General features: G+C 44.0%; 1 protein-coding gene across 3 annotated transcripts in view; it reads right to left on the reverse strand.

Annotated features, from left to right (window-relative positions):
- Nucleotides 1–24,229, reverse strand: part of LOC110506757 (nuclear factor of activated T-cells, cytoplasmic 3-like) — a 93,034-nt gene extending 68,805 nt beyond the window's left edge. For 2 of the 3 annotated variants that reach the window (XM_036964593.1, XM_036964592.1), the window contains exons 1-2: nucleotides 23,763–24,229; nucleotides 139–1,315 (exon numbers count right to left, since the gene is read on the reverse strand). In XM_036964593.1, the coding sequence (XP_036820488.1) occupies nucleotides 139–1,315; nucleotides 23,763–23,853 (1,268 nt within the window). In that variant the 5' untranslated portion in view covers nucleotides 23,854–24,229. Of the gene's footprint in view, nucleotides 1–138; nucleotides 1,316–16,645; nucleotides 17,308–23,762 lie in introns of those variants that run through there. The other variant, XM_036964594.1, reaches the window with a different exon arrangement.
- Between the last annotated feature and the right edge of the window lie 1,483 nt (nucleotides 24,230–25,712).

The following is a 25,712-nucleotide window of genomic DNA, read 5'->3' on the forward strand; positions in this document are numbered from 1 at the left end:
GATATCCTGGTTGGAGGATCCCCTCCCTGCTTATTCCCTCCTGATTCTGGGAATCCTCCAACCAACATTTCTGGGAAAGTTTGTGGAATTTTCCAACTCTATCTGTGATTGAGAGGGCAGGTAGAGGAAGTGACATACCTGAAGATGGGTGTGTGTCCTGGTTTGGGTTTGTTCCATGTGAAATGTGAGGGCACTGAGAGAAACTGTTCCCCTGGCCCGTCCTTCTTCAGGGAGTGCAAAGTGTCTTCCGAGGGAGAGTCCATGAGGGGGGACCCGTTCCCAGAGTCGTCCAGGCCCAGGTCCCCCTTCCCCCCCATGGAGCATGTCCGGTCCTGGGACGTCTTCCTAGTCTTGGAGGGGATGTCTGCCTCGGAAGGGCAGCACTGGAACATGCCCATGGAGGGGCTTCCTATCCAGGTGTCCTCTGTCACGCTGCCCCTTGGGGACGGCTCAGGGGTGGGGATCGGGGAGTGGTGTGGGGACACGGAGCCCACCGGGTAGCAGATGTCTGCGCTGGAGTGGCGTCTCTTCCCGCAGGGTGAGGTGGGGCGTGAGGAGGGGCGGGACGGCGGCCGGGGGCTCAGCCAGTTCTCGTCGGTAACGGAGGTGCGTGGGGAGTGGCACGGGGAGACTCGGGGGGACAGGGAGTGGGAGGAGTGGGAGTGGTGAAAGGCAGGGTGGTGGTGCTGATGCCCAGCCCACAGACCCTCCTCCAGGACCCCAGGATGAGGGGAGCAGCCAGGGGATGTGCAAGGAGACCCCAGGGTAAACCTTGCGGCCGCTTCGTTCAGCTCAGAGTCCACGTCATCGTACTCGTGGGAAAAGGACTCGCAGGACGAGGCGTCTGAGAACCAGCTCCTGGAGGACAGGGAGCTGCAGGGGGATGGGCTGAGAGTTGAGTCCCGGTATGAGTGGTCTAAGGGCAGGTACAGGTGGTCCCTGGACAGGGGCCGGTCCCCATGGTGGTAGTCCCCATCATTACCTCTAAGATTGTCCTCGTTAGCGTCCATCTCCTGCTGACAGCTGGGGGAGATAGAGGTGATCTGGATGCTAGGACACTCAAAGGCTTTGGGAGGCCCCCCACCCCCACCTGCAGGTCTGGATTTGTTTTTGTTGACATTGTCCTGGACCTCATAAATGGGGTTGTACACCTTGTGGGACTGCAGGTGCTGATGGGGGGAGGAGCTGATGACTTGGGAGTGGGAGTGAGGCTGCATGCTGCCATTGCATGACTGGCCCATAGACTGGTTGTTGACCACGGACTGCTGGCCCACATTGAGGATGTAGAACGACGTATTGTCATCAGGCTCCAGATCTGAAGAGGAATGATGGAGAGAAAAAGGACCATAAGTCACCATCACAATAACCGCTCTATGGGCCATTCAATACCTATTTGTATTATATGAGGAGGATGCTAAACTTGTGATCTGGCAATGCCTTTGAACTGAATTTATTTCAACAGAACATTACTTTTACCCCTATTCCTGTGAGAGCTGAGCCACTGCACTGCCAGGGGAGTGATAAGGATAGACCCAGGCAAACAGCTCCACTATCTCCCTGACAAACACCTTTATTGGTGCTTTATTGCTGTGGTTTTCATTCTGCTAGTCTTGAACAGGAGTTGGCTTGACACACACATACACACATAGGAGGAGTTACTTTGCTTCACTACAAACAAGGATAGTCCTCATCTACAACAGTAGGTACATTATGGTCTACTGATAGGCTACCTCCATTCCAGACATAGTCCTACATTCCAGAGGGGCGGGGGGATGAGAGAGGTGTGTGTGTGTGTGTGTGTGTGTGTGTGTGTGTGTGTGTGTGCACGTGTTTAGACGGGCAGAAAGAAAACGGGCATGGTTCCAAGAGGGATAACCGATGAGCATCGCTCCTCAGGAAACAAATTCACACAACGGTGCATGCTCTCTCCTGTCATCACGGCAGCACCAGCACTCTAATAATACACATCAGCCCTGCCTCAGTGATGGTCTGGCCACACACAGGCACAAAGACAAGCTCGCACGCACACACACAAAGGATAGGTGGCTCACAGACAACAACCTATTGTCCACCAACACCATTCTATTTGTAGTTATTGATAAACTGGCTGGACCTAACTGGGACACGAACGAACACAGGACAGCGTCACTACACGCCCCTGGACTCATCACGAGAAATACCCCATGTCACGTTCTATTCCATAGTTCTGTTCTATATTAGGACTTATAAAAGATGAAGAGATTTTGCAATATTGAACCTATGTAACTTTGTGAAAATACAGATCACGTTTAACTACTGTTGCAGCAGTAGTGTAAATCACTTAATATCGTTGTGCTGTGCTCTCCTGTAAAGTACAAATAACCTAACCAAAGGTGCACATAATCATGATATTTACACACCCAGTTCATGTCATAGGCAATGGGGGTTTGAAATTGCTGTTCGAATACAAAACACTTTCCGCAAAAAAGCTTGTTCTTCAAAACAAAACACTTTGAAAGGACCTTGAGAAGAGACACAAATCCTGTGCGTCAACACAGTTAGGAAACCACAGTCTTCTTAAGCTAAAGATGAATGGAAATATCAGAATCAGACTGTAAAAAGGAACATTTTAGAAGAGGAGCAGCCTACTCAATTCTCTCTCTCCCACTCTCCCCTACCTCCTCCCTCCCTCCCCCTCCCTCTCTCACTCCCACCCTCTCACTCACTCCCTCTCTCTCTCCCCCTCCCTATCTCACTCCCCCTCTCTCTCTCCCTCCCTCTCTCACTCCCTCTCTCACTCCCTCCCTCGCAGCAGTCTATTCATAGCTGCTCCACAGTGGCCCTGCCTGCCTGTCAGTGTCACAAGACTGCTGTATCCTGTGACGACAGAGGGAGACATCATCTGACTGACGGAGGAATAGATAGAATGTATGGTGTGTGTATGGAGGAGGACAACAGAGCGGGTCAACAGCCTGCTGCACTGTGCTGCCTCGACCCGCCCCCCCGAGCCCTCAGAGGAAGGACAAGACAACACACTAACAAAGGCATGGCGTACAGTATGTGGAAGGATACACTAACTAAAGCACTGCTATCGGGCTGGATAGTCATACACTGTAGGCCTATCTTTCCATAGCATCTGGAAAAACACACATTTACTTTGTGTTGTTCCGTTACTTTCTAGTCAAGTTTTAAAAAAATATCATTCAAAAGTAGTGTGGCACGGTATACTGAAACGCTTGTACTTTTCCGATACTAGAAGCTGAAAAACGATTCGGTACTAGAATTAGTATTACTTTTGGTACTTCTGTCAAATGTTTCTCACGGCGTCTACTGATTGAGAGAGGATCAAGTCTATCATTGCAGTCCCCTCGTAGCACAACAATACACTAGCTCTAGACTAGCACTAGACTAGCTCTAGACTAGCTCTAGACTAGCTCTAGACTAGCCTGTCCTGAGGAACTCTGGGAGTCTGGGCTGCATCACCACTTGCGCTGCACAGAAGTTAACACGCTTAAACGTCATGTAGAAATGTTGATTACTGTTGATTACTGTTGGCTAAACAATGTCCAAGAGCTACATAATACAACACTTTACAATGCAGAAAGATAACGTTACCGGTAGCTTCCAGCTTTGTAGGCAAACTGTCCTTCCTAGCTTACAGCTGAAGCTAACATCAATTCACTACCCTAGTACCTTGTTTGTGATTACATGCAGTATACAAACCATAACGCTAAATATTGCAGATTTCAAAGCTTATTGTCACCAAAACGTTTATTCATTCACTTAATCTCCCCCGCCTCAGTTTCTCCAAGTCAAGATCATTTTTGCTCAGCATTTGTATCTTTCTGTGTGTGAGAATGACGTCAGGGGTCTTAAAGAGACAGCACAGACTTTGATCAAAGAAGAGATTACTTATTCTATGCACATTTAGTTGATCAGTACAATATAATAAGTCTCAAATGGAAGGGAAACAGATTGTTTTGATATCTGCAGTCCCATGAAATCAGTGAAAACAAGCTCAATAACTAAAAAGCATGCACACATCCTACTGAATATGATTTCATCTGTATTGTGAATAGGCCTAGTCTAAATCTTGATGACCCAGTTTATCAATAGACTAGAGATTTTCCATTCAAATAAATTATTACCATTATGTTGTCATGTAGTTAGTTATTTGTTTTACCAAAGCCAAACTGATTGTATGACTGACTCATTAATGCATACATTCAAAAATGTAATGACATCAACTGCCATTCTGTGACTTTGGCTAATATGCCTTCTTTTTTCCCTTGGTATTGTGATGGTATCAAGTATTGTGATAGTAAACTGGTATTGGTATCAAAATCTAAATACTGGTATTGTGACAACACCCTTCAAAAGGCACAGGATTGGACAGCCCTGGTAGTTTCCCACGCAATTCAATAAATGTAGCCAATTCAATAAATGGTCAACGGTAGAAATCGAGTTAGACAAACCTGTAGGCCAATACTTTGTGAATCACATTGCATTAAAGAAATCCATTGGGAGGTATGAATTGAAAGTGGAAAACAATTCAGTTTACATTAGCCAGAAGTAAGCACTCAAAATACATTTGCCTGGATATATTTTAAGTGCAAAGAAGCCAATATTCATTGCCAAATGCAGACATATTAAGAAGGGGTTACTTTCAAGGCAGTCATTTTCAAATGCATATTAATTAACAAGAGCAGGTCCACAAATACACCTCAGTTGTTAAAGATCTATTGAATATTCTTTCCAAGAGCCTGCTGGAAAGAGAGAAAAAACTATCTGACAACTGTGTTGTACGTGTGTGTGTGTGTGTGTGTGTGTGTGTGTGGCACATGTTGTGTTGTAAATGTACATCTCCCCCTCATTTAAATGCTGTTCTAAATGATTGAGGTGGCATGGCCAGCCATCAATTAATACTCAACCCTACCACACTGCAGGCTGCCAGCTCAGTTCATTAACATCACTCACTCAATGATGAGAGACAAGACAGAGAAAGACAGAGAGACTGACAGAAATGGTCATCTCCCTGTCTTGTTTGTGACCACTGACAGAGATACAGCTAGAACAGAGTCAGACACAACACATGAGCTAATTAACAAAGGAAGCAGTGAAGCCATCTGATCTCAATCTAATTTTCCCAGCAGTGGGACATTAAAGATCTTCTGGTTCTTATGAAGGGCTCTTTGTTTTATTCTATCAAGAACTGTCTACAAAATAATGTATCCGACAGATAGAGTGGGAAGGGCCCTAACATATATGTTCATCGCGGTCACATCAAACTGTTCACATGTGAAGTGCAGTTTTGACAGTGGTGTTTTCCTGCTGATTGCATTATGAAATTAACATTCATCTGTAGCCAACTGCTTTGTGCGCATGGCTGCACTTAAAATGTGAAGAACTCTGTCCCAGAGTCGGTTTGGAATAGGCTATTTCTGTCTCGACAAGCTGACCAATAGAATAGGTAACCTACACTTTTCTACTATAGTAGATTGACATAGGCTAGTGATTTTGCTGTTTGTTACTCATCTTGTTGGCTGTGGAAAAGTACATGTTATTCTAACATGTTCAAAGTGAACATCAGAATTTGTTAAGAAGGACCAAATCATTGTTTTGTTAATATGAATGACCATATTCTAAATGTGATTTCTGTCATTCTGAGCACAGTGTGTGGACGCCCTAATCAGGTTACACACCCAATGCAAATGGGTCTGGTAAATTTCTCAAAATGTCCGGTGAATTAAAATGTCGCCGGTCAAATGTCCGGCACCACATTCTCCTAACGGAAACCCTGGAACACGTTCGCTACAAAAATAACATTTTTTGTGACAAAACCATCAGTAGAGTTGAAAATGTGATGGAAACCCATTCGGTACATGAGAATTTAATCTCAAAAGTCAATTTTTTTTGCACTACATCATCATTCACAGCCTTTTACCCACAACAAGTCAATTTGATGGAAACATCTCTGGCGGGAAAATGTGGATCTTAGAATATTCGCATGAAAATCGGTCGCCGACCTGATGGAAACATAGCTATTGTCAAAAGTCTCATCATTGTCCTACTTCCACATGGCATTGGAAAGGCCTGTGAAGTCTGACTATACTTTATACAGCATATAGGCTACAATCTGTATGTGAGGGAAAGTGTGTTTAAATGCTCTGCATGACCAGTCTAAGAGCTCATTAGGTGTATGTTTTATGATGTGGAAACCCTCTTACTCAACAAGCTCCGCCAGCCTCCTCAGATGACTGATCTGAAACCCTCTTGCTCAACAAGCTCCGCCAGCCTCCTCAGATGACTGATCTGAAACCCTCTTGCTCAACAAGCTCCACCAGCCTCCTCAGATGACTGATCTGAAACCCTCTTGCTCAACAAGCTCCGCCAGCCTCCTCAGATGACTGATCTGAAACGTTCTTGCTCAACAAGCTCCGCCAGCCTCCTCAGATGACTGATCTGAAACCCTCTTGCTCAACAAGCTCCACCAGCCTCCTCAGATGACTGATCTGAAACCCTCTTGCTCAACAAGCTCCGCCAGCCTCCTCAAATGACTGATCTGAAACCCTCTTGCTCAACAAGCTCCGCCAGCCTCCTCAGATGACTGATCTGAAACCCTCTTGCTCAACAAGCTCCGCCAGCCTCCTCAGATGACTGATCTGAAACCCTCTTGCTCCACAAGCTCCGCCAGCCTCCTCAGATGACTGATCTGAAACCCTCTTGCTCCACAAGCTCCACCAGCATCCTCAGATGACTGATCTGAAACCCTCTTGCTCAACAAGCTCCACCAGCCTCCTCAGATGACTGATCTGAAACCCTCTTGCTCCACACGCTCCACCAGCATCCTCAGATGACTGATCTGAAACCCTCTTGCTCAACAAGCTCCACCAGCCTCCTCAGATGACTGATCTGAAACCCTCTTGCTCAACAAGCTCCGCCAGCCTCCTCAGATGACTGATCTGAAACCCTCTTGCTCCACACGCTCCACCAGCATCCTCAGATGACTGATCTGAAACCCTCTTGCTCAACAAGCTCCACCAGCCTCCTCAGATGACTGATCTGAAACCCTCTTGCTCAACAAGCTCCGCCAGCCTCCTCAGATGACTGATCTGAAACCCTCTTGCTCAACAAGCTCCGCCAGCCTCCTCAGATGACTGATCTGAAACCCTCTTGCTCAACAAGCTCCGCCAGCCTCCTCAGATGACTGATCTGAAACCCTCCTGTTAATGCCACGGTTTCATCACACTGGATGGTCTTCTGGGGGGAGGAGGGAAGGGGAAAGAGGTTTACAGACAGAGAGGGGGAGGGTTGAGAGAAAAAGACAGAAGGGGGAGGGAGAGAAGAAAGGGGGTGCTTCTGGGGGGAGGCAGGGGATAGACATGGGGAGGGAGGAGTGGAGTGGACCGGGTGCCCTGGCTCACACCCCTCTGAGACCAGATTAGCCCACTGGAACACCACTGAATACCTGGCGAAGGGGCTCCCCTGGGGGTGTCAGACCCCAACCACCTGCTCTCAGGAGGAGAAGAGGGGGATGGAGGAGGAAAGGGGCAAGGAGGAGGCGAAGAGGAGAGCAGAAAGGAGGAGGAGAGGGGGAAGGAGGAGAAGAGGAGAAAGGAGGAGGAGAGGGGGGAGAGGGTAGTCGGGGATGCATGTGGATCAGACAGGTCTAAGAAAGCTGGTCAACATGACCACAACCCTCCTGTCCCTGTTTTAGAACCATTATATCAACAAACTATAATTAAAATTCCCTCACACACTCCGGCACACGCACGTATGCACGCACACACCAACCCACATGCTCAAAGGTTGAATTAATGGATCTATGATTTATGACATTGACGGAGCCTCATACGAGATATGAGTCAGTCCTCTGGAAAAGTTCCTGGTAAGACATGAGGTCAGATGAGTTAAACTCTCCTTTATCTCATCTGAACATCTCATAATCTAACCAGACAATGAATAGAAAGCACAGCTGCTTTACTCTACTCCCGGTCTAGCCTGGCCTGAGGCCCCTGCTCCTCCCTCTTCTCCACTTCTGACAGGCTGCAAGAGGATTGCGTCATACACAACTAAAGTGCCCCCACATCAGACTGCCGATCTGGTTAAATAAAGAGCCCTAAGAGGCTTTGCTGTTCCTAAGCTAATAATAGCTGGAAATCGCCTGGCAGTGGAGTTAAATAGACGTTTTGCTATAGGTGATGTAGGATAGGCTTCTCCGTGACACACCCCAGGGTCAACCATGTTGCATTCTCCACCATCCCCAGGCAACCTGACGTGCAGCCCCAGCTAAGAGGCCTCCGAGGTGGTCTCGACCTGACTCAGACAACTCTCTCTGGAGCCCTGGGGATTCTCACTGGTCTGGCCGCTCACGCCTCTTCTCCTCTCCTTCCCCGGCACAGGCTCTCCTCATGGTCTACCCTGCCCTGGAGTGGGTCAGGGTCATCATTACTGACACTCGTCATGTCCTAAGAAACAGCCTCCGGTTATAGTAAGGGGATCTACCACTCTCGTTGCCTCGCTCTACCTCTCTCTCGCGTGACAAATTCATCACCATGAACTGTTCTTTCATTTACCCTTTTTCTTTGTGCTGCTACACCTGTGTTGTGAGTGTGTACACTCATGCATGTGTTAGTGCGTACATACACTACTATTCAAAAGTTTGGGGTCACTTAGAAATGTCCTTGTTTTTGAAAGAAAAGCAAAATTTTTGTCCATTAAAATAACAACAAAATGATCTGAAATACAGTGGGGCAAAAAAGTATTTAGTCAGCCACCAATTGTGCAAGATCTCCCACTTAAAATGAGATGAGAGAGGCCTGTAATTTTCATCATAGGTACACTTCAACTATGACAGACTAAATTAGAAAAAAAATACAGAAAATCACATTTGTAGGATTTTTAATGAATTTATTTGCAAATTATGGTGGAAAATAAGTATTTGGTCACCTACAAACAAGCAAAATTTCTGGCTCTCACAGACTTGTAACTTCTTCTTTAAGAGGCTCCTCTGTCCTCCACTCGTTACCTGTATTAATGGCACCTGTTTGAACGTGTCTCCTGACCCCTTCTGTCTCAGCCTCCAGTATTTATGCTGCAGTAGTTTGTGTCGGGGGGCTAGGGTCAATTTGTTATATCTGGAGTACTTCTCCTGTCCTATTCGGTGTCCTGTGTGAATTTAAGTGTGCTCTCTCTAATTCTCTATTTCTCCCTTTCTTTCTCTCCCTCGGAGGACCATGCCCCAGGACTACCTGACATGATGACTCCTTGCTGTCCCCAGTCCACCTGGCCGTGATGCTGCTCCAGTTTCAACTGTTCTGCCTTATTATTATTCAACCATGCTGGTCATTTATGAACATTTGAACATCTTGGGCATGTTCTGTTATAATCTCCACCCGGCACAGCCAGAAGAGGACTGGCCACCCCACATAGCCTGGTTCCTTTCTAGGAAGTTTTTCCTAGCCACCGTGCTTCTACACCTGCATTGCTTGCTGTTTGGGGTTTTAGGCTGTGTTTCTGTACAGCACTTTGAGATATCAGCTGATGTACGAAATTTGATTTGATTTGTTATCTGTATAAAAGACACCTGTTCACAACCTCAAACAGTCACACTCCAAACTCCACTATGGCCAAGACCAAAGAGCTGTCAAAGGACACCAGAAACAAAATTGTAGACCTGCACCAGGCTGGGAAGACTGAATCTGCAATAGGTAAGCAGCTTGGTTTGAAGAAATCAACTGTGGGAGCAATTATTAGGAAATGGAAGACATACAAGACCACTGATAATCTCCCTCGATCTGGGGCTCCACGCAAGATCTCACCCCGTGGGGTCAAAATGATCACAAGAACGGTGAGCAAAAATCCCAGAACCACACGGGGGGACCTAGTGAATGACCTGCAGAGAGCGGGGACCAAAGTAACAAAGCCTACCATCAGTAACACACTACGCCGCCAGGGACTCAAATCCTGCAGTGCCAGACGTGTCCCCCTGCTTAAGCCAGTACATGTCCAGGCCCGTCTGAAGTTTGCTAGAGAGCATTTGGATGATCCAGAAGATTGGGAGAAAGTCATATGGTCAGATGAAACCAAAATATTACTTTTTGGTAGAAACTCAACTCGTCGTGTTTGGAGGACAAAGAATGCTGAGTTGCATCCAAAGAACACCATACCTACTGTGAAGCATGGGGGTGGAAACATCATGCTTTGGGGCTGTTTTTCTGAAAAGGGACCAGGACGACTGATCCGTGTAAAGGAAAGAATGAATGGGGCCATGTATCGTGAGATTTTGAGTGAAAACATCCTTCCATCAGCAGGGGCATTGAAGATGAAACGTGGCTGGGTCTTTCAACATGACAATGATCCCAAACACACCGCCCGGGCAACGAAGGAGTGGCAACGAAGATCCTGGAGTGGCCTAGCCAGTCTCCAGATCTCAACCCCATAGAAAATCTTTGGAGGGAGTTGAAAGTCCGTGTTGCCCAGCAACAGTCCCAAAACATCACTGCTCTAGAGGAGATCTGCATGGAGGAATGGGCCAAAATACCAGCAATAGTGTGTGAAAACCTTGTGAAGACTTACAGAAAATGTTTGACCTCTGTCATTGCCAACAAAGGGTATATAACTATGTATTGCAAAACTTTTGTTATTGACCAAATACTTATTTTCCACCATAATTTGCAAATTCATTAAAAATCCTACAATGTGTACAACTTTTTTTCTCATTTTGTCTGTCATAGTTGAAATGTACCTATGATGAAAATTACAGGCCTCTCTCATCTTTTTAAGCGGGAGAACTTGCACAATTGGTGGCTGACTAAATACTTTTTGGCCCCACTGTACAGTGTAGACATTGGTAATGTTGTAAATGACTATTGTTTCCAGCTGATTTTTCATGACAAACTTCGATTAGCTAACAACGTGCCATTGGAACACAGGAGTGATGGTTGCTGATAATGGGCCTTTGTATGCATATGTAGATATTCCATAAAATCAGTTTCCAGCTACAATAGTAATTTACAACATTAACATTGTCTAAACTGTATTTCTGATCAATTTGATGTTATTTTAAATTGACAATTAAAAAATACAAAAAATCTTTCAAAATCAAGGACATTTCCAAGTGACCCTAAACTTTTGAACGTTGGTGTACATGCACTCTACCTGTCCTCCAGAGCCACACAGGGCTCAGTCAGTGTGTGTGAGGCCTGGAGGTAACAGTAGTAACCTAACGCTGGGTTCCCTTTGTGTATCCAGGCAGGTTGATTAGACACACGTCTCTGTTTAGACCCCCTGCACACTGGGCTTTGTTCAGGGCCTGGCTCTCCTTTCTACTCTCCTCAAGAGCTGCTGACCAACACAGAGCTAGGGGCTGGAACAGTGGGGGACTCATTGACTGAAGCAGAACTTGCACTGAGTACTAATTAGCCATCCAACCAACTCTGAAATAACATAAAGAACAGTCCATTTCTAGCTCATCATTTCTGTTACTTACTGTAGTAAAAGGCCATCTATCTACCCTCAACATTTTGCAGCAGCTTTTTAATGATACAATTGTATAACTATTACCATCTGTAATAGCTCAATTACACATCGTTACACAATTATAACCATTATTCAATAGTTTGGATTTTGGTCAAATTATGCCTTGGATTTGATACGTCATCATTATCAGACAATAGTGATTACCTGAAGAACACATTTAATTACTTCCTTTCTGTTCTGCCTATCCAACAACTGAGCTGCCTGCCTGGCTGGCTGACTGACTGGCTGGCCACCTGCCCCCATTTCTAAACACAGAGGCTGTGACGCACAAGGCACGCATACTGTACTGTATATTACTGTTAGTAGGGCTGGCCTGGCCTACACCTATGGCCCTCAATGCTGACTAGAGGGGGAGGACTGGGGATGCCTCAAACCTCCCGTTGAACTCTGTATGTCGACTACAGTGTGTGAGAGAGGGGGAGGGAAAGAGAGAAGGGGGGGAGAGACAGAGACAAAAAGAGCCTAGGAGTTATATAGAAATAGAAAATAGCTAAACATTTTGTTTTAAAGATGTTTTAGTGTCACATACACCGGATAGGTGTTGTTTTACAGGGTCAGTGTCACGACTCCGACCGAAGGTGGCTCCCCTTCCCGTTCGGGTGGTGCTCAGCGGTCGTCGTCACCGGCCTACTAGCTGCCACTGATTATTTTCTCTCCCTCCTTATGTGTTTATTGATTACACCTGTTTTGAGTTGGTTGTAATTAGTTGGGCTTTATTAGTCAGCCGGCCCGCCCGTTTCTTTGTGCGGGATTGATTATTGTAACCCTGGTGTTTGTTACAGACGAACGTGTTGGTTTATGTTTGTGTATAGTGCTGGACTGTTTTCGTTCCCCGTGTCTGGGGCATTTTGGTTTTGAGCACCCAGTGTTTAGTGGGGTGGTCGTGGTTCACCATGTGTGCATTAAAAGAGCACTATGTTGAACTCTCTGTTTTCCCTGCGCCTGACTTCATACTCACGACACCCAGTACGTTACAGTCAGCCATATTAGTACAGCTTAAGGGCACATCGACAGACTGACAGATTTGACTCAAACCAGCGACCTTTTGGCTACTGGCCTAACGCTCTAACCGCTAGGCTACCTGCTGCTCCATTTAGTGATGGGCTGTACATAACTTGTGCAGTACAGCTCTAGATAGGCCTAATCTACCATTTATTTGATAGATGATTTGACAGGATTGTAGTTTAGCACTGTCGAGACTTTGATGTTATTATTACTAGACCTACGCGGAGCATGAGGGATATAATCCATACTTTTGACCGCACTGACGGTCTGAAGTAGTACATCCGGCCCCGTAGAGGCCCAATGAACCTGACGGCTGGCTTAGCCAACGCTAACACGTTTGTTAGATAAATAAAGCATCTCATGCTTAATGATAAAATTATACGATAAACATTGAGAGTGGCCCAGTGGCCACCTGAATTAAAAAGCCACCAGTACAAAATGTTCACAGACAAAAGCTATTCATATAGCCTACTATAGCATTTAAACTCATTTTAGTTTACTTATTTAATCAGTTAATATTAGTCCCATAAGACAAGAATTCCCTTTTGCAGAAATGTTATGTTACATTTTTTATATAGGCCTAGGTATTTATTTTTTTCACATCACATATATTTATCCAGTTGCCTATGTACCAATAGGCTTCATACAGTCAACCGTGGTTGGTCACTGACTGTCAAACTACCCAGGCTGCATCCATTGGTTAACAGTGGTCAGGCAGTATGAGCGGTGACCCCCAGCTACAGTACATTAGATGATTGTCCTTTGAGCCGCGAATGCAGTAGTGACGATAACACAGCCCAACAGCCTGCAATAACCCAGGGCAGATAGATCACATCAGTGGCTCTGCTCACAGCACAACCTAGCCAGGGTGACATTTAAACAATATGCCTGTCCGCGCTGACTGTGCATATGCCTGATCCAGAGAAAGAGAGGGGGGAGGGGGGAAAGACAGGGGGAGAGCTAGGGAGAGGAAGGAGTGAAAGCAAGGGAGACAGAGCAGAGAAATACTATGTGGGAGTGAGAGTAAAACTGAAATCTGGGTTGACATTTGCAAACTGTGAGTCTGGAAAAGTGCAGAGACTGAACTAAATAGGTATATGATCTAACTGCCAAAATAGAGTGTGAAAGGATGGGGTGGCCCCAGAATGTATGTAATATCCTTCTCCTCCACTCCCCTCTCCTGCCCAGTCACAGTCCCGAGTGATGATGTCCCTCCTCTCAGGTACATTACAACTGTAACAGCAGCAATAAGCTGCTGGCCCTGACAGTAAATTGTGCAACCATGGAGTGGAGAAGGAAGAGGTGGAGGGGGACCTTCAGGACCGTAAGAAGGAAGTGCAGTGTCCCTGGGTGGAGATATGACCGCGCTGTCTGGGGGCTTGTAAAGTGGAAGGGAACCCTTGCACACTCACCAAGATCTTTCTCTGCACACCCACAAGGCCATGTTAAATGCCAGAGGGTAGATAGACAAATTGACATTTATATTTCACATTAGCTTTGTCAAGGCTATTTTTATTTAATTCCCAAAGGCCCCCTCTCCACTAGACACTACACAGATAGTTGTAGAAGGTTTGCATCATCATGTTACGCAAATTACCTCCACTGAAATGTAGGCCTAAATAGCATGATTTCCCCCAACCAATCATAGTGTTACTCATCAACAGGCTACCGACATCAAACCATATCGAAATAAGTTGAATAGTCATAAATTGTTCACAAACCCAAACTTTTCCACATTTTGTGAAAACTAAAAAAACATTATGAAAGTTTTGTTTAACTTCGGTGGTCCTTCGTGGGAAAATTGTCATCAAACTTTGTCATCAAAGTCTGGCATTCTCTGGATTTATGGTGCTTTCAAGGCAACTGGGAACTCTGAAAAAAACAAGGTCGAATCATGATGACGTCAGCGATCTTCAGGTCAGAGCTCTAGAAAGAGGCCCGAGTTCCGGACATTCAATTCCGAGTTGGATGACCGTTCAAAACCTATTTTCCCAGTTGGACCTCATTTTTTTCTCAGAGCTCCCAGTTGTCTTGAACTCATTGAAAACAGATTTCACAGTTCTGAGTTTCCAGTTGTTTTGAGTGCCACAGAAGTCATGCTGGATTGACAGCATTGCCAATGGTTGAATATTTATCCTTTTAATCTTGGAAAAAGAGACCCTTAAACCCTGACCACACTCCACTGAACAGCAGGCTATTGGTTGCTTTGCAATGCTTGTAGTTAGGCACTAATTCCTTCCAAAACACTCATTGTTGAATTTGCGATTTCCAACTTGCTGTGTAATGTTTATGTCCAATGGCCAATGAGCACAGATACATTTTATTTCTCTTCAATATTTATCTTCATATGACAAGGATTAAAAATGATTTGCCAGTAGATTGTTGACTTGATTCATGATGATGACTGCTAGCTAAGATTTTCAAAGTATGATGTTGACAATCCAATCAAAGCTGCTGTAGATATAACGTGACTTGACGTCATTTTATCTGTGGCCAATGACCTTGAGCCTTCTTGGATGGGCACTTCTAATGTAACTCAATGGCAGCACCCAAGGGGCTTGAATTTTCAAGCTCTACCCTTAGATATGGCAGTGACCTAGTGTCCCCATGAGTGACAGAACACTGAGCCAATCAAGGCGCAACTAGAGAACATTACCAACCCCTACGCTCCGTATATGTTCCGCTGGTTGCCCCACCACCAAAGAAAGCACTGAACTAGGCTGAAACACCTGTATTTTGGAGCTGCCTTACTCAAGTAAGCAAAAACGAGACCAAGTTTGAATGCGGCTTTATTAACTCAATTTATTTGTTTATTTGTTGTACATTGTTTGTAAACTGATACATGACATGTATTAATGTCACAATAACATACAAAACAGGCATCCTCCCCAAAAAGTAGGTTATTTTTATTGAAAGGTGGAGCTCAAAACAGCTGGGGCAGTGTCGCCACTGACTAAAACAGGGCTTACAGGCACAGCCTAGAATAAACTGGGATTCAGCAGCAGCAGCTCTTACTGAGACCAGTGCAATATGCCCCGCCTCTTCAAAGAGGACCAGGGAGGGGGAAAACTAAATGCAAGATTTCAACAACTTTCTCTTCTTCCCTCGCATGTTGATACAGTGTAGCATAGCCAGTGGGAGCTTCAGTTACACTAAATTTAAAGTAGACAGATGCCACACATAACTGCTCGTGCCTCGCCCTGGGAAACAAACGTCTCTCTCATCACTCCAGACCAGGGCTCCTCCAGGCCAGACCCCCTCAGCTCAGCTCCACACTGTCCACTCTGGAGGGTTAGGGGGTTGGGGCACCCACCTGGCCAACTAGCCCACATATCCTCAGTGTTAACAAATCCAACCAGGGTTCACTGCTGGCTACCAAACTGTTAAGCCCTCTCACTCTAAGCTGTGTGCTCCACTGAACAGAGATAGGCTACATTATAACCCAAATACCTAATGTACTTTCAACATGTGGAGTCCTGCATAGAGTACAATACACAGCAGTTGAGACTGTAGTGTTAGTGGTCATAGTATGTTTAAAGGTGCACTATGCAGAAATTGCTCTGGTTGCTAAAGTTCTAATAGTCCGCCTAATTTCAATTTATGAGACAAATAAAGTTAGTATAGTGTAGACGTTGTACCATCTAAATCTCTGTGAAATGTATTTTCCATAACCAAAAATATTGTATTTTCTGCTGTTTGAAGTTGATATACAAAACTGAAAGTGAAATATGCAAAAAAGAAACTTAAGAACGAGAAGCATAAAAATAGCGCACATAGAAGATCTACTGCTTCTTAGACTTGCTGTCAATGAGAATTACAGCTCAAAAACACATATTTCTATGCGAACTGGGTCAAGTCGCCCAAAAAGTTACAGATTGCAGCTTTAAGTCTTCACCACTCAGTTTAACCTTTGTTATAGGCCTGAATGTGACTCATTTTTCAAAGGAAAACTCCATAAATTAGAGGAATAATGCTTTGTAATTTATAACTTGATACATTGTTAGTCTTCCAGACACACTTGATAAGGGTCCTGCAACACAGACCCAGTCCCTCATCTGAGCCGGTTACACCACAACACACAGCTGGCCAGAGTCTGGGAGTCGGACATACAGTCACTCACCTGTTGACGTGGCGCACAACATTCTTCTGCTCCTAGCTCCCGTTAAACGGTAACAGTGAAGCAGTGTTGCTCTGTGGACTGGACAGCTTCAGACCTGCCTGCTGCTGGGGGACTCCTGATCTAACAGAGCTGTCTGCAACCTGCCGCCTGCTGCCCTCTACCACTCTCTCTGAGAGCCCAATATAGTCCACCATGAGAGCGATGTAATTTCAGTCTTTCCCACGACTGAGACAGGCAGAGCCAGGAGTCAAGTCCAGACAGATGAAGCTGGAGCAAGCACAAGAACAAACTAAAAGTCAAGAGCAACAGATCTCCTCCAAAAAAATGACAGACTGTCACTTAGTTGATTTCTTCACTGGGTTTCAGCTATGACGCAATACTACTACATTACAACATCAAACTCTGTACAAATTCCACTCTACAACATACCAACATGTCAACCGATGTACTAGCTTACGCCAAATCAAGCCTGATTACAGTTAGTTTACGCCAAGATTGCCAGCATCTGGAGATTTCATTAGTCTGGATCAGGCTCTCTCTTAGATGGAAATAACTGGTGGTCTCCCATTCCTTCGTGGGTGAGGAGGGATGGAGGGAGGAGAAGAAGGGGAAAAAGAGAGGAAGCATGCATGGTCCTTGTTGAGGCTTGCACAGCGCTGAGGTGGTACGATGATGACAGACCCAGAGCTGCCAGACAGGCCACCGGATGTGAGAGAAAAAGGACCAGAAGAGAGAGAAAGAAAGAAGACAAAAAAGGGTAAGAGAAAGAAAAGAGAGCGAGACAGAACCTTTCCCTGTTCCCCTTAACAGGGGGGGGGGGGGGGGGGGGGGGGGAGCTGCCCACTCCCCCTCTGTCATTGCACTACAATCTAAAGCCCACATGGCATGTCTGGGCACTGTAGACTGCCACCACCTCTAGACTAGAGGTCGACTGATGCCGATCTATCAATGCCGATACCGATTATTGGAGGACCATAAAAGCCGCTACCGATTAATTGGCCCAATGTTTTTATTTATTCATTTGTAATAATGACAATTACAACAATACTGAATGAACACTTATAATACAATATAATACATCAATAAAATCAATTTAGCCTCAAGTAAATAATGAAACATGTTCAATTTGGTTTAAATAATGCAAAAACAAAGTGTTGGAGAAGAAAGTAAAAGTGCAATATGTGCTATGTAAGAAAGCTAACGTTTCAGTTCCTTGCTCAGAACATGAGAACATATGAAAGCTGGTGGTTCCTTTTAACATGAGTCTTCAATATTCCCAGGTAAGAAGTTTTAGGTTGTAGTTATTATAGGAATTATAGGACTATTTCCCTCTATACCATTTGTATTTCATTCTTCTTTGACTTTTGGAAGTTCTTATAGGCACTTTAGTATTGCCAGTGTAACAGTTTAGCTTCCGTCCCTCTCCTCGCTCCTCTCTGGGCTCGAACCAGCAACAAAACGACAATTAGCAAGCGCTAACTAGCTAGCCATTTCACTTCGGTTACACGAGCCTCAACTCAGGAGTTGATAGGCTTGAAGTCATAAACAGCGCAAGGCTTGACGCACAACGAAGAGCTGCCGGCAAATCGCACGAAAGTGCTGTTTGAATGAATGTTTACGCGCCTGCTTCTGCCTACCACTGCTCAGTAAGATACGTGTATGCTTGTATGCTCAGTCAGATTATTTGCAACGCAGGACACGCTAGATAATATCTAGCAATATCATCAACCCTGTGTAGTTAACTAGTGATTATGATTTATTGTTTTTATAAGATCAATTTAATGCTAGCTAGCAACTTACCATGGCTTACTGCATTCGCGTAACAGTCTCCTTGTGGAATGCAACGAGAGAGAGGCAGGTCGTTATTGCATTGGACTAGTTAACTGTAAGGTTGCAAGATTGGATCCCCCGAGCTGACAAGGTGAAAATCTGTCGTTCTGCGCCTGAACAAGGCAGTTAACCCACCGTTTCTAGGCCGTCATTGAAAATAAGAATGTGTTCTTAACTGACTTGCCTAGTTAAATAAAGATTAAATAAAAGGTCAAAAAATAATAATAATAATTTTAAAAAATAATATCGGCAAATCGGCGCCCAAAAATGCCGATTTCCTATTGTTATGAAAACTTGAAATCGGCCCTAATTAATCGGCCATTACGATTAATCGGTCGACCTCTACTCTCGACTGCCACTCAATAGGGCCCACACTCCCACCACCACTAGACTGCCACCCAATGGAGCCCTCACTGACACCACCTCTAGACTGCCACACAACGGGGCCCTCACTGACACCACCTCTAGACTGCCACCCAATGGGGCCCTCACTGACACCACCTCTAGACTGCCACCCAATGGGGCCCTCACTTACCTCCAGCCACCTTCTCTATGACACCTTTTGTGTCATACGGCCATGGCAGTTTGGAAGGATGAGAAGGCAGACAGGGTCAAAAGGCTCCTAAAAGGTTTAGTGTTACATCTTCACTTTTCACTGTACACAGCCTCGCTCAATACCACATGAGCACACTAGCTACCATGTAGGGATAGAAAAAGAGTAACAGTTTGTTTCTTAAATAGGAAAAAAAGGACCATATTAAAGTATATCTATAGTTTATCCCCACTACTCTCGAGATTCAGTGAGAAGTGAATACGCCCTTACCCTTTAAATGAATAACCTTGTCAAAGTGACAGGTTGCTACTTTAGACTAATTTAGGCCTAATCCTGGCAGTAGAGTTGAACATTCTGTCACATTGTTATTTGATTTGAAGGACTTATTAGTCCATATTTTTCCCTCTTCCATTCAACACCATTGTAGGCCTACAGTAGTGGGGGAAAACCCTTCAGCATTGACTGAGTTAGGCTATTGCATTTTACTACAGCACTCACTGGAATGCCTCACTTCAAAGGGAACTGCATTTCCTGAACAACAAATCACGAGAGAGAGAGAAAGAGACAAAGCCCTCACCTACAGAGAGATTAACCTAGAGAAGAGTCCCCTCAGCCAGCTGGTTCTGGGGCTCTGTGGAGTCTGTTTGTGAACAGAGCCCTAGTACCAGCTGGCTGAGGGGACTCTTCTCTAGCACAGCAACATAATTAGACCCAACAAAATTATGAGAAAGCAAAAAGATAACCATTTAACACACTGGAAAGACTCAACCAAAAAACAGAGCAAATTGGAATGCTATCTGGCCCTATACAGAGAGTACACAGAGTCACAATACCTGACCACTTTGACTGACCCCAAATTAAGAACATCCTTGACTATGTACAGACTCAGTGAGCATAGCCTTGCTATTGAGAGAGGCTGCCATAAGCAGACCAGGCTCTCAAGAGGAGACAGGCTATGTGTACACTGTCCACAAAATGAGGTGGAAACTGAGATGCACTTCCTAACCCCCTGTAAAATGTATGACCACATTAGAGATACATATTTCCGACAGATCACACTGACAAAGAATTTCAAAACAAATCAAACATTGATAAACTCCCATATCTGTTAGACAAAATACCTCAGTTTGCAATCTCTTCAGCAAGATGTGTAGCCCATTGCCATTGATCAAAGGGCAGCCAGTGGATACCACTAATATTTATCTTTCACTACTATTCGTACTACAACTATTGGCACATTGCTAAAACACTGTACATAGCTGATAATAAAACAAATATATTTTTAAACCTTTTTGAATGCAATATTTACTATTAAATTCAAATAGTTTTTTGTTGATGTTGTTTTGTGTCTTCTCAGGTTTGTTTATTTCACGTGCTTTGGCAATGTAAACACGTTCCCGATGTGAATAAAGCCTTTGAAGAGAAAGTCCAAGCTTGGCACAGTGCAGTCTTCTTAATCACATGTTTATTCACAGTGGTAAGACCTACTGCGGTAGAGTAGGACAGACTGAAAAGTTAAGAAATGGAGTGGGTCTAGACTACATAGGCTCATGTGTTTTTTCTCAATGGTTCTTACACTAACGTTTACTATTCAATTAGTCCATGTAAACAAACAGCTGGGTACTACATACCTTACTGACAGGATTCAGAGAGTGACTGAGAATAACATGTCTGTCACTACCTGTAACTAAGGTATAGCCAGCCTACTGTTCTATTTGAGAGGATGGAAATCTGCTGGGCTATTTCTCTGGGTTCATAGTTACTTTATTAATAATCATATAATTGCTGTTAACAGTATGATCCTCTGTGATGAACAATCATAATAGCACAGTTCAAGAAACTAAATAAATACAAATGTAGGAAATAGAGGTGCTCCAGGTTGTTCTAGAGAGCCCTGACTTGTGTGAGTGAGGCTAGCGCTGAGGAGGAAGGAGAGAAAGAGGGAGGGCTGAGGAGGAAGGAGAGAGAGAGAAAGAGAGGCTATGGCTGAGGAGGAAGGAGAGAGAGAGAAAGAGAGGCTAGGGCTGAGGAGGAAGGAGAGAGAGAGGGCGAGAGAGAGGGAGAGAGAGGGCGAGAGAGAGGGAAAGAGAGAGGGAGAGAGAGAGAGAGAGAGAGAGAGAGAGAGAGAGAGAGAGAGAGAGAGAGAGAGAGAGAGAGAGAGAGAGAAAGAGAGGCTTGGGCTGAGGAGGAAGGAGAGAGAGAGAGAGAGAGAGAGAGAGGCTAGGGCTGAGGAGGAAGGAGAGAGAGAGAAAGAGAGAGAGAGAAAGAGGCTAGGGCTGAGGAGGAAGGAGAAATAGAGAGAGAGAGGCTAGGGCTGAGGAGGAAGGAGAAATAGAGAGAGAGAGGCTAGGGCTGAGGAGGAAGGAGAAATAGAGAGAGAGAGGCTATGGCTGAGGAGGAAGGAGAAATAGAGAGAGAGAGGCTACGGTTGAGGAGGAAGGAGAGAGAGGTAGTGAGAGAGGCTAGGGCTGAGAAGGAAGGAGAGAGGGAGAGAAAGAGGTTAGGGCTGAGGAGGAAGGAAGGAAGGAAGGAAGGAAGGAAGGAAGGAAGGAAGGAAGGAAGGAAGGAAGGAAGGAAGGAAGGAAGGAAGGAAGGAGTGAGTGAGTGAGTGAGTGAGTGAGAGGCCAAGTGTGACACAGTGCAGTCTTCTTAATCACATGTTTATACACAGAGATAAGACCTACTGCGGTAGAGTTGGTCAGACTGAAAGCTTACTAGCAGTGCTCCAGGTTGTTCTAGCGAGCCCTGACTTGTGTGAGTGAGGCTAGGACTGAGGAGGAAGGAGAAAGAGAGAGAGCAATTCAACTTGGAGCCATACCGTTCTACTCACCGTTACTCTGGTTCTGTGTCTCTGCGTTACACTCCAGTTATTAATGTGAACAGGCACTAGCCATACGGGCCAAGGCACACAGTCCAACCAGATTAAAACCACTTGCACAGTGGCGTTTTTATTTCTTGGCTTATTCCAAAAACACTTTTTTCACTTTTCCCTACTTGTCTCCAAATTAGACTTTTTTATAATCTAGGGAAAAATTGATTGCGGCGGAGAAAGGTCTAGCAAAGCCTTGGATTCATAGTATTGCGAGAGCTTCATGAAAAGGGCTGAGCTAGGCTTTGAATTAAAACAATTTGCAGTTGTGCTTCTTTTAGTTTCACAGAATCCAAGCATGCATTCTAGCTATGTGAAAGACAGATGCTTTTGAAATAGCATGGAATCCCAGATCTGTGGTTATGAATGAATGAATGGCAGCTTGCTTGTCTTCTCTTGTCTCAGAATGGTTAAACCCCTTGTCTAGTCTTGTTTCCAAAAGAACTGTCCAAAATACACAAACAAAACACAAATATAATATTGTGGCATGATGCATCACCAGACTTCCACAGATCTGGTTCTTTCTCTGCACACCTGGTCACACTGAGATTCTGATATGAACCCCCACCTTCTCACACACGCACACCTCTATCTGTGAGAGTCAAATACTGGATTGGGCCACTGTGGCCGGCAAACTGGGCGCAAACTGTAGAGATGATTGAAATTTCTTTGGCCTTACTGGCCAAAGAAATTATGCAAAAAAAAAACGTTTAAACTAGGTTGTGAGGTGTCTTGTATACTGGGAAATATGTAGTTTCAGTTTATTAATTCAGTTTAATTTATTGTGTTGTTTATTGTTGTAATGGAGTTTTGTCAAGCTGCATAGTCAACGCACCAAATACTCTAATTTAAACATACACCTTACACATTTATCTGCATTACAAATTAATAGTTAAAGGGAGTAATACTACTTGATGTAATAACCTCTTAATTTATGAGGTCATTTAGAATAACTAAGCAGAAAAATAGAGCATATTTGCTTGCTTGTAATACTAATAACTATATTATTACATTCACTATATTGCTATTTATGTCTAATTGTTGTACTTTTTAAGTTCTATTCAGTATTATGATCAACAACATCGATTGCATGACCACTAACGCTACTAACAAGTTAGATTACAAAATGGAAGAGTTGGGAATGCATGCATGGTAGTTTCTTACAATATGACGTTCCCAATGCTGCCAAGTTCATGGCATTGCTGTTTCAAACCTATTCAATTCGTTTTCTGAAGCATAATCGATAATAAAATGGATTGATTGGAGCGAATGTTTGAAACAAGTAGTAGAGCTGATAGGCAGGCATAATGCATTCTTGTTAAGCTAGGTGTCTGAATAACTTACAGCTGTGCCTCTCGTGAGCTAGCTATCTTACCTACTCAGCTGCCGAGCTAGTCTTTTGAAATACATTTCTAGCTAGCTACATTATTATTTATGCTAGGAGCCACATACACATTTCAGCATGTGCTGCAGTATTTAAATATATTATTTATACATTATTTAGTACAGTCTTGCAACTTTTGGTGGGAATTAGAAAGTTAGCACGAGGACACCGCTATTTGACAGCTGCTGTCGCGCGCTTGTTTGCTGTTTAGGCTCATGTTCCTAAAAAACCCATATTTTAACTGTGGAAAAGTCCGTGTGCAACTGCACATACAAAAATAGAAAAGACTAATGTTGATGTTTAGCCTACTTATTCTACTTTCTGCTGCCAGAACATTCCCTAGCTTGTTCACATTAGCTAATCTGTTGTAACCAATGCCCCTTCTGCAATGTTCTTGTTGTTTGCAATGTCATCGCATCTGTGCACTCTTCTACGTCAAGAGAAGTTGACTGGGTATTCGCAGCAAAGATCAAATTCTAACCTGCGGGGCCTAGCGACTGCTGTTGGCCGTCCTCTCCGAAGATCAGCCTGAAGTCCAGCTCCTCATTACCAGTGCAATTTGCAGTAGTCATCGGGGTTGACAGCTCGGGTACACCCGTCACACGAACGACGGCTAATGCAAAATACTATTTTAAATGTCACAACATTTACAGAACTAACGTTAACTGAAACAACAAAACGTGTTTAATTTAGCAAATCAAAATTGTAGCGAGCAATCGATCCGAGAGCGGCGTTAACTAGTTTTTCTTCCTTGATTAGAAATCCAAAAATTATTCTTCCTCCCCGGCGACGTTTGGTAATAAAATGCTCGTTAAACTTTTGATTGTCCTACAACGAGTCTACTCTTTTGTCCTTGCGAACGTTAAATTGATTTATCGCTGTTTGGTGTCAACAAGACAGGCAAGGTTGTCGGTGAAACTGACTCTCACTGGAGCGCCTTCTATCCCAACTTTTACTAACTGCGCGTGACAGGGCAGTTCCAGTAGTGACGTCAGCAAACCCTGGAACACAACAGAGCGCTGGCACTCTTGTCTCTCAATTCAATTCAGAGGGCTTTATTGGCATGGGAAACATACAGTATGTTTACATTGCTAAATCAAGTGAAATATATAATAAACAAAAGTTAAATAAACAATCAGAAATTAACAGTAAACATTTATCTCACACACACACGCACAAACACGGATAAGGCTGGCAAGAGCTCCTAGGATATGTAGTTAAATCTCATATTGAAACACATTTCCTCAACGTGAACCTTATTATAGCGTATAATAAAGTTATCTAGATGTACAGCACTGTTGTACTACTCGGATTTAATCCAAATTAAATTACACTTAATTCAACAGACTGCCTGCCCCAAGGTCTATGCAATAGTTCTGCATGTCGATGATAAAGTCTGTGACATATGCATTAGTATTTCAATCTGTCTTTATACTAAGTAGGCCATCACACTTTCCTGGAATGCATTGCTTATGTGATTAGTTCAATATATCCTATACCCTAAAGCAGGGATCATCAACTAGATTCAGCCGCGGGACGGTTTTTTCTTGAGCAGATGGTCAGGGAACCGGAACATAATTACAAATCATTTGTAGACTGCAAATTGACCGCAAGAAGCCCAAACAGATATCCCATTTGACTAAAACATTTCAAACCTTGCTTACATTTTTATATGATCACATATACAGTATGTCTCTATTATGCGTGGGAATACTTTGGAACAGATTTCCAAAATTAAAATCACGTGGAGTTGATTTGCTGGTGTTTTTACAGTCTTTTATGTCCAACATTTATACAAATGGGCCGCCAGTCGCGGAACCCTTCCGGATAGACTATACAGATAGTTTTTCTGGCCTGGGCAGATCAAGTAAACCTTTTGACCCTTTCATGTTGAGCAGATTTCATAATCACTTTAATTGTATCACTGCCAACCATTATGTGCACCGTTAGATTAAACCAAATTATAGCCAACCTTCAACCTTTCTCTCTTAACTATATTGTAACTATATTGTAACTATATATATATATATATATATATATATATTACTTTAACTGAACATATAACAGTGAATGAAAGCTGAGGGTCACATTATAAATACAAATATATATATATATATATATATATATATATATATATATATAATTCAAGAGTGCAATGTACAGATCAGAAATAGTGCAATAACTTTAGCTCAGATAGAGCCTTGCACTACTGGGTTTCAACTGGTAAAGAAAGCTAAGAAGAGCTACTGGGAATTATTGCAGGGTGAATCTGATGGTAGAATAAATAAGAAATAAACCCAGCAGCTCAGAGAGTTGTTCCTCCTGATAGTATCAAGATTTCCCCTCTGTGACCCAGCCATCTACTTATGCAAAGCTATACTGGATCAACACTTAGGGCCTTCTCTATAAGCCTCTGTACTGTTGTGGCTTT

The sequence above is a fragment of the Oncorhynchus mykiss genome, chromosome 26 (assembly GCF_013265735.2).
Source record: "Oncorhynchus mykiss isolate Arlee chromosome 26, USDA_OmykA_1.1, whole genome shotgun sequence".
In the NCBI taxonomy this organism is placed as follows: Eukaryota; Metazoa; Chordata; class Actinopteri; order Salmoniformes; family Salmonidae; genus Oncorhynchus; species Oncorhynchus mykiss.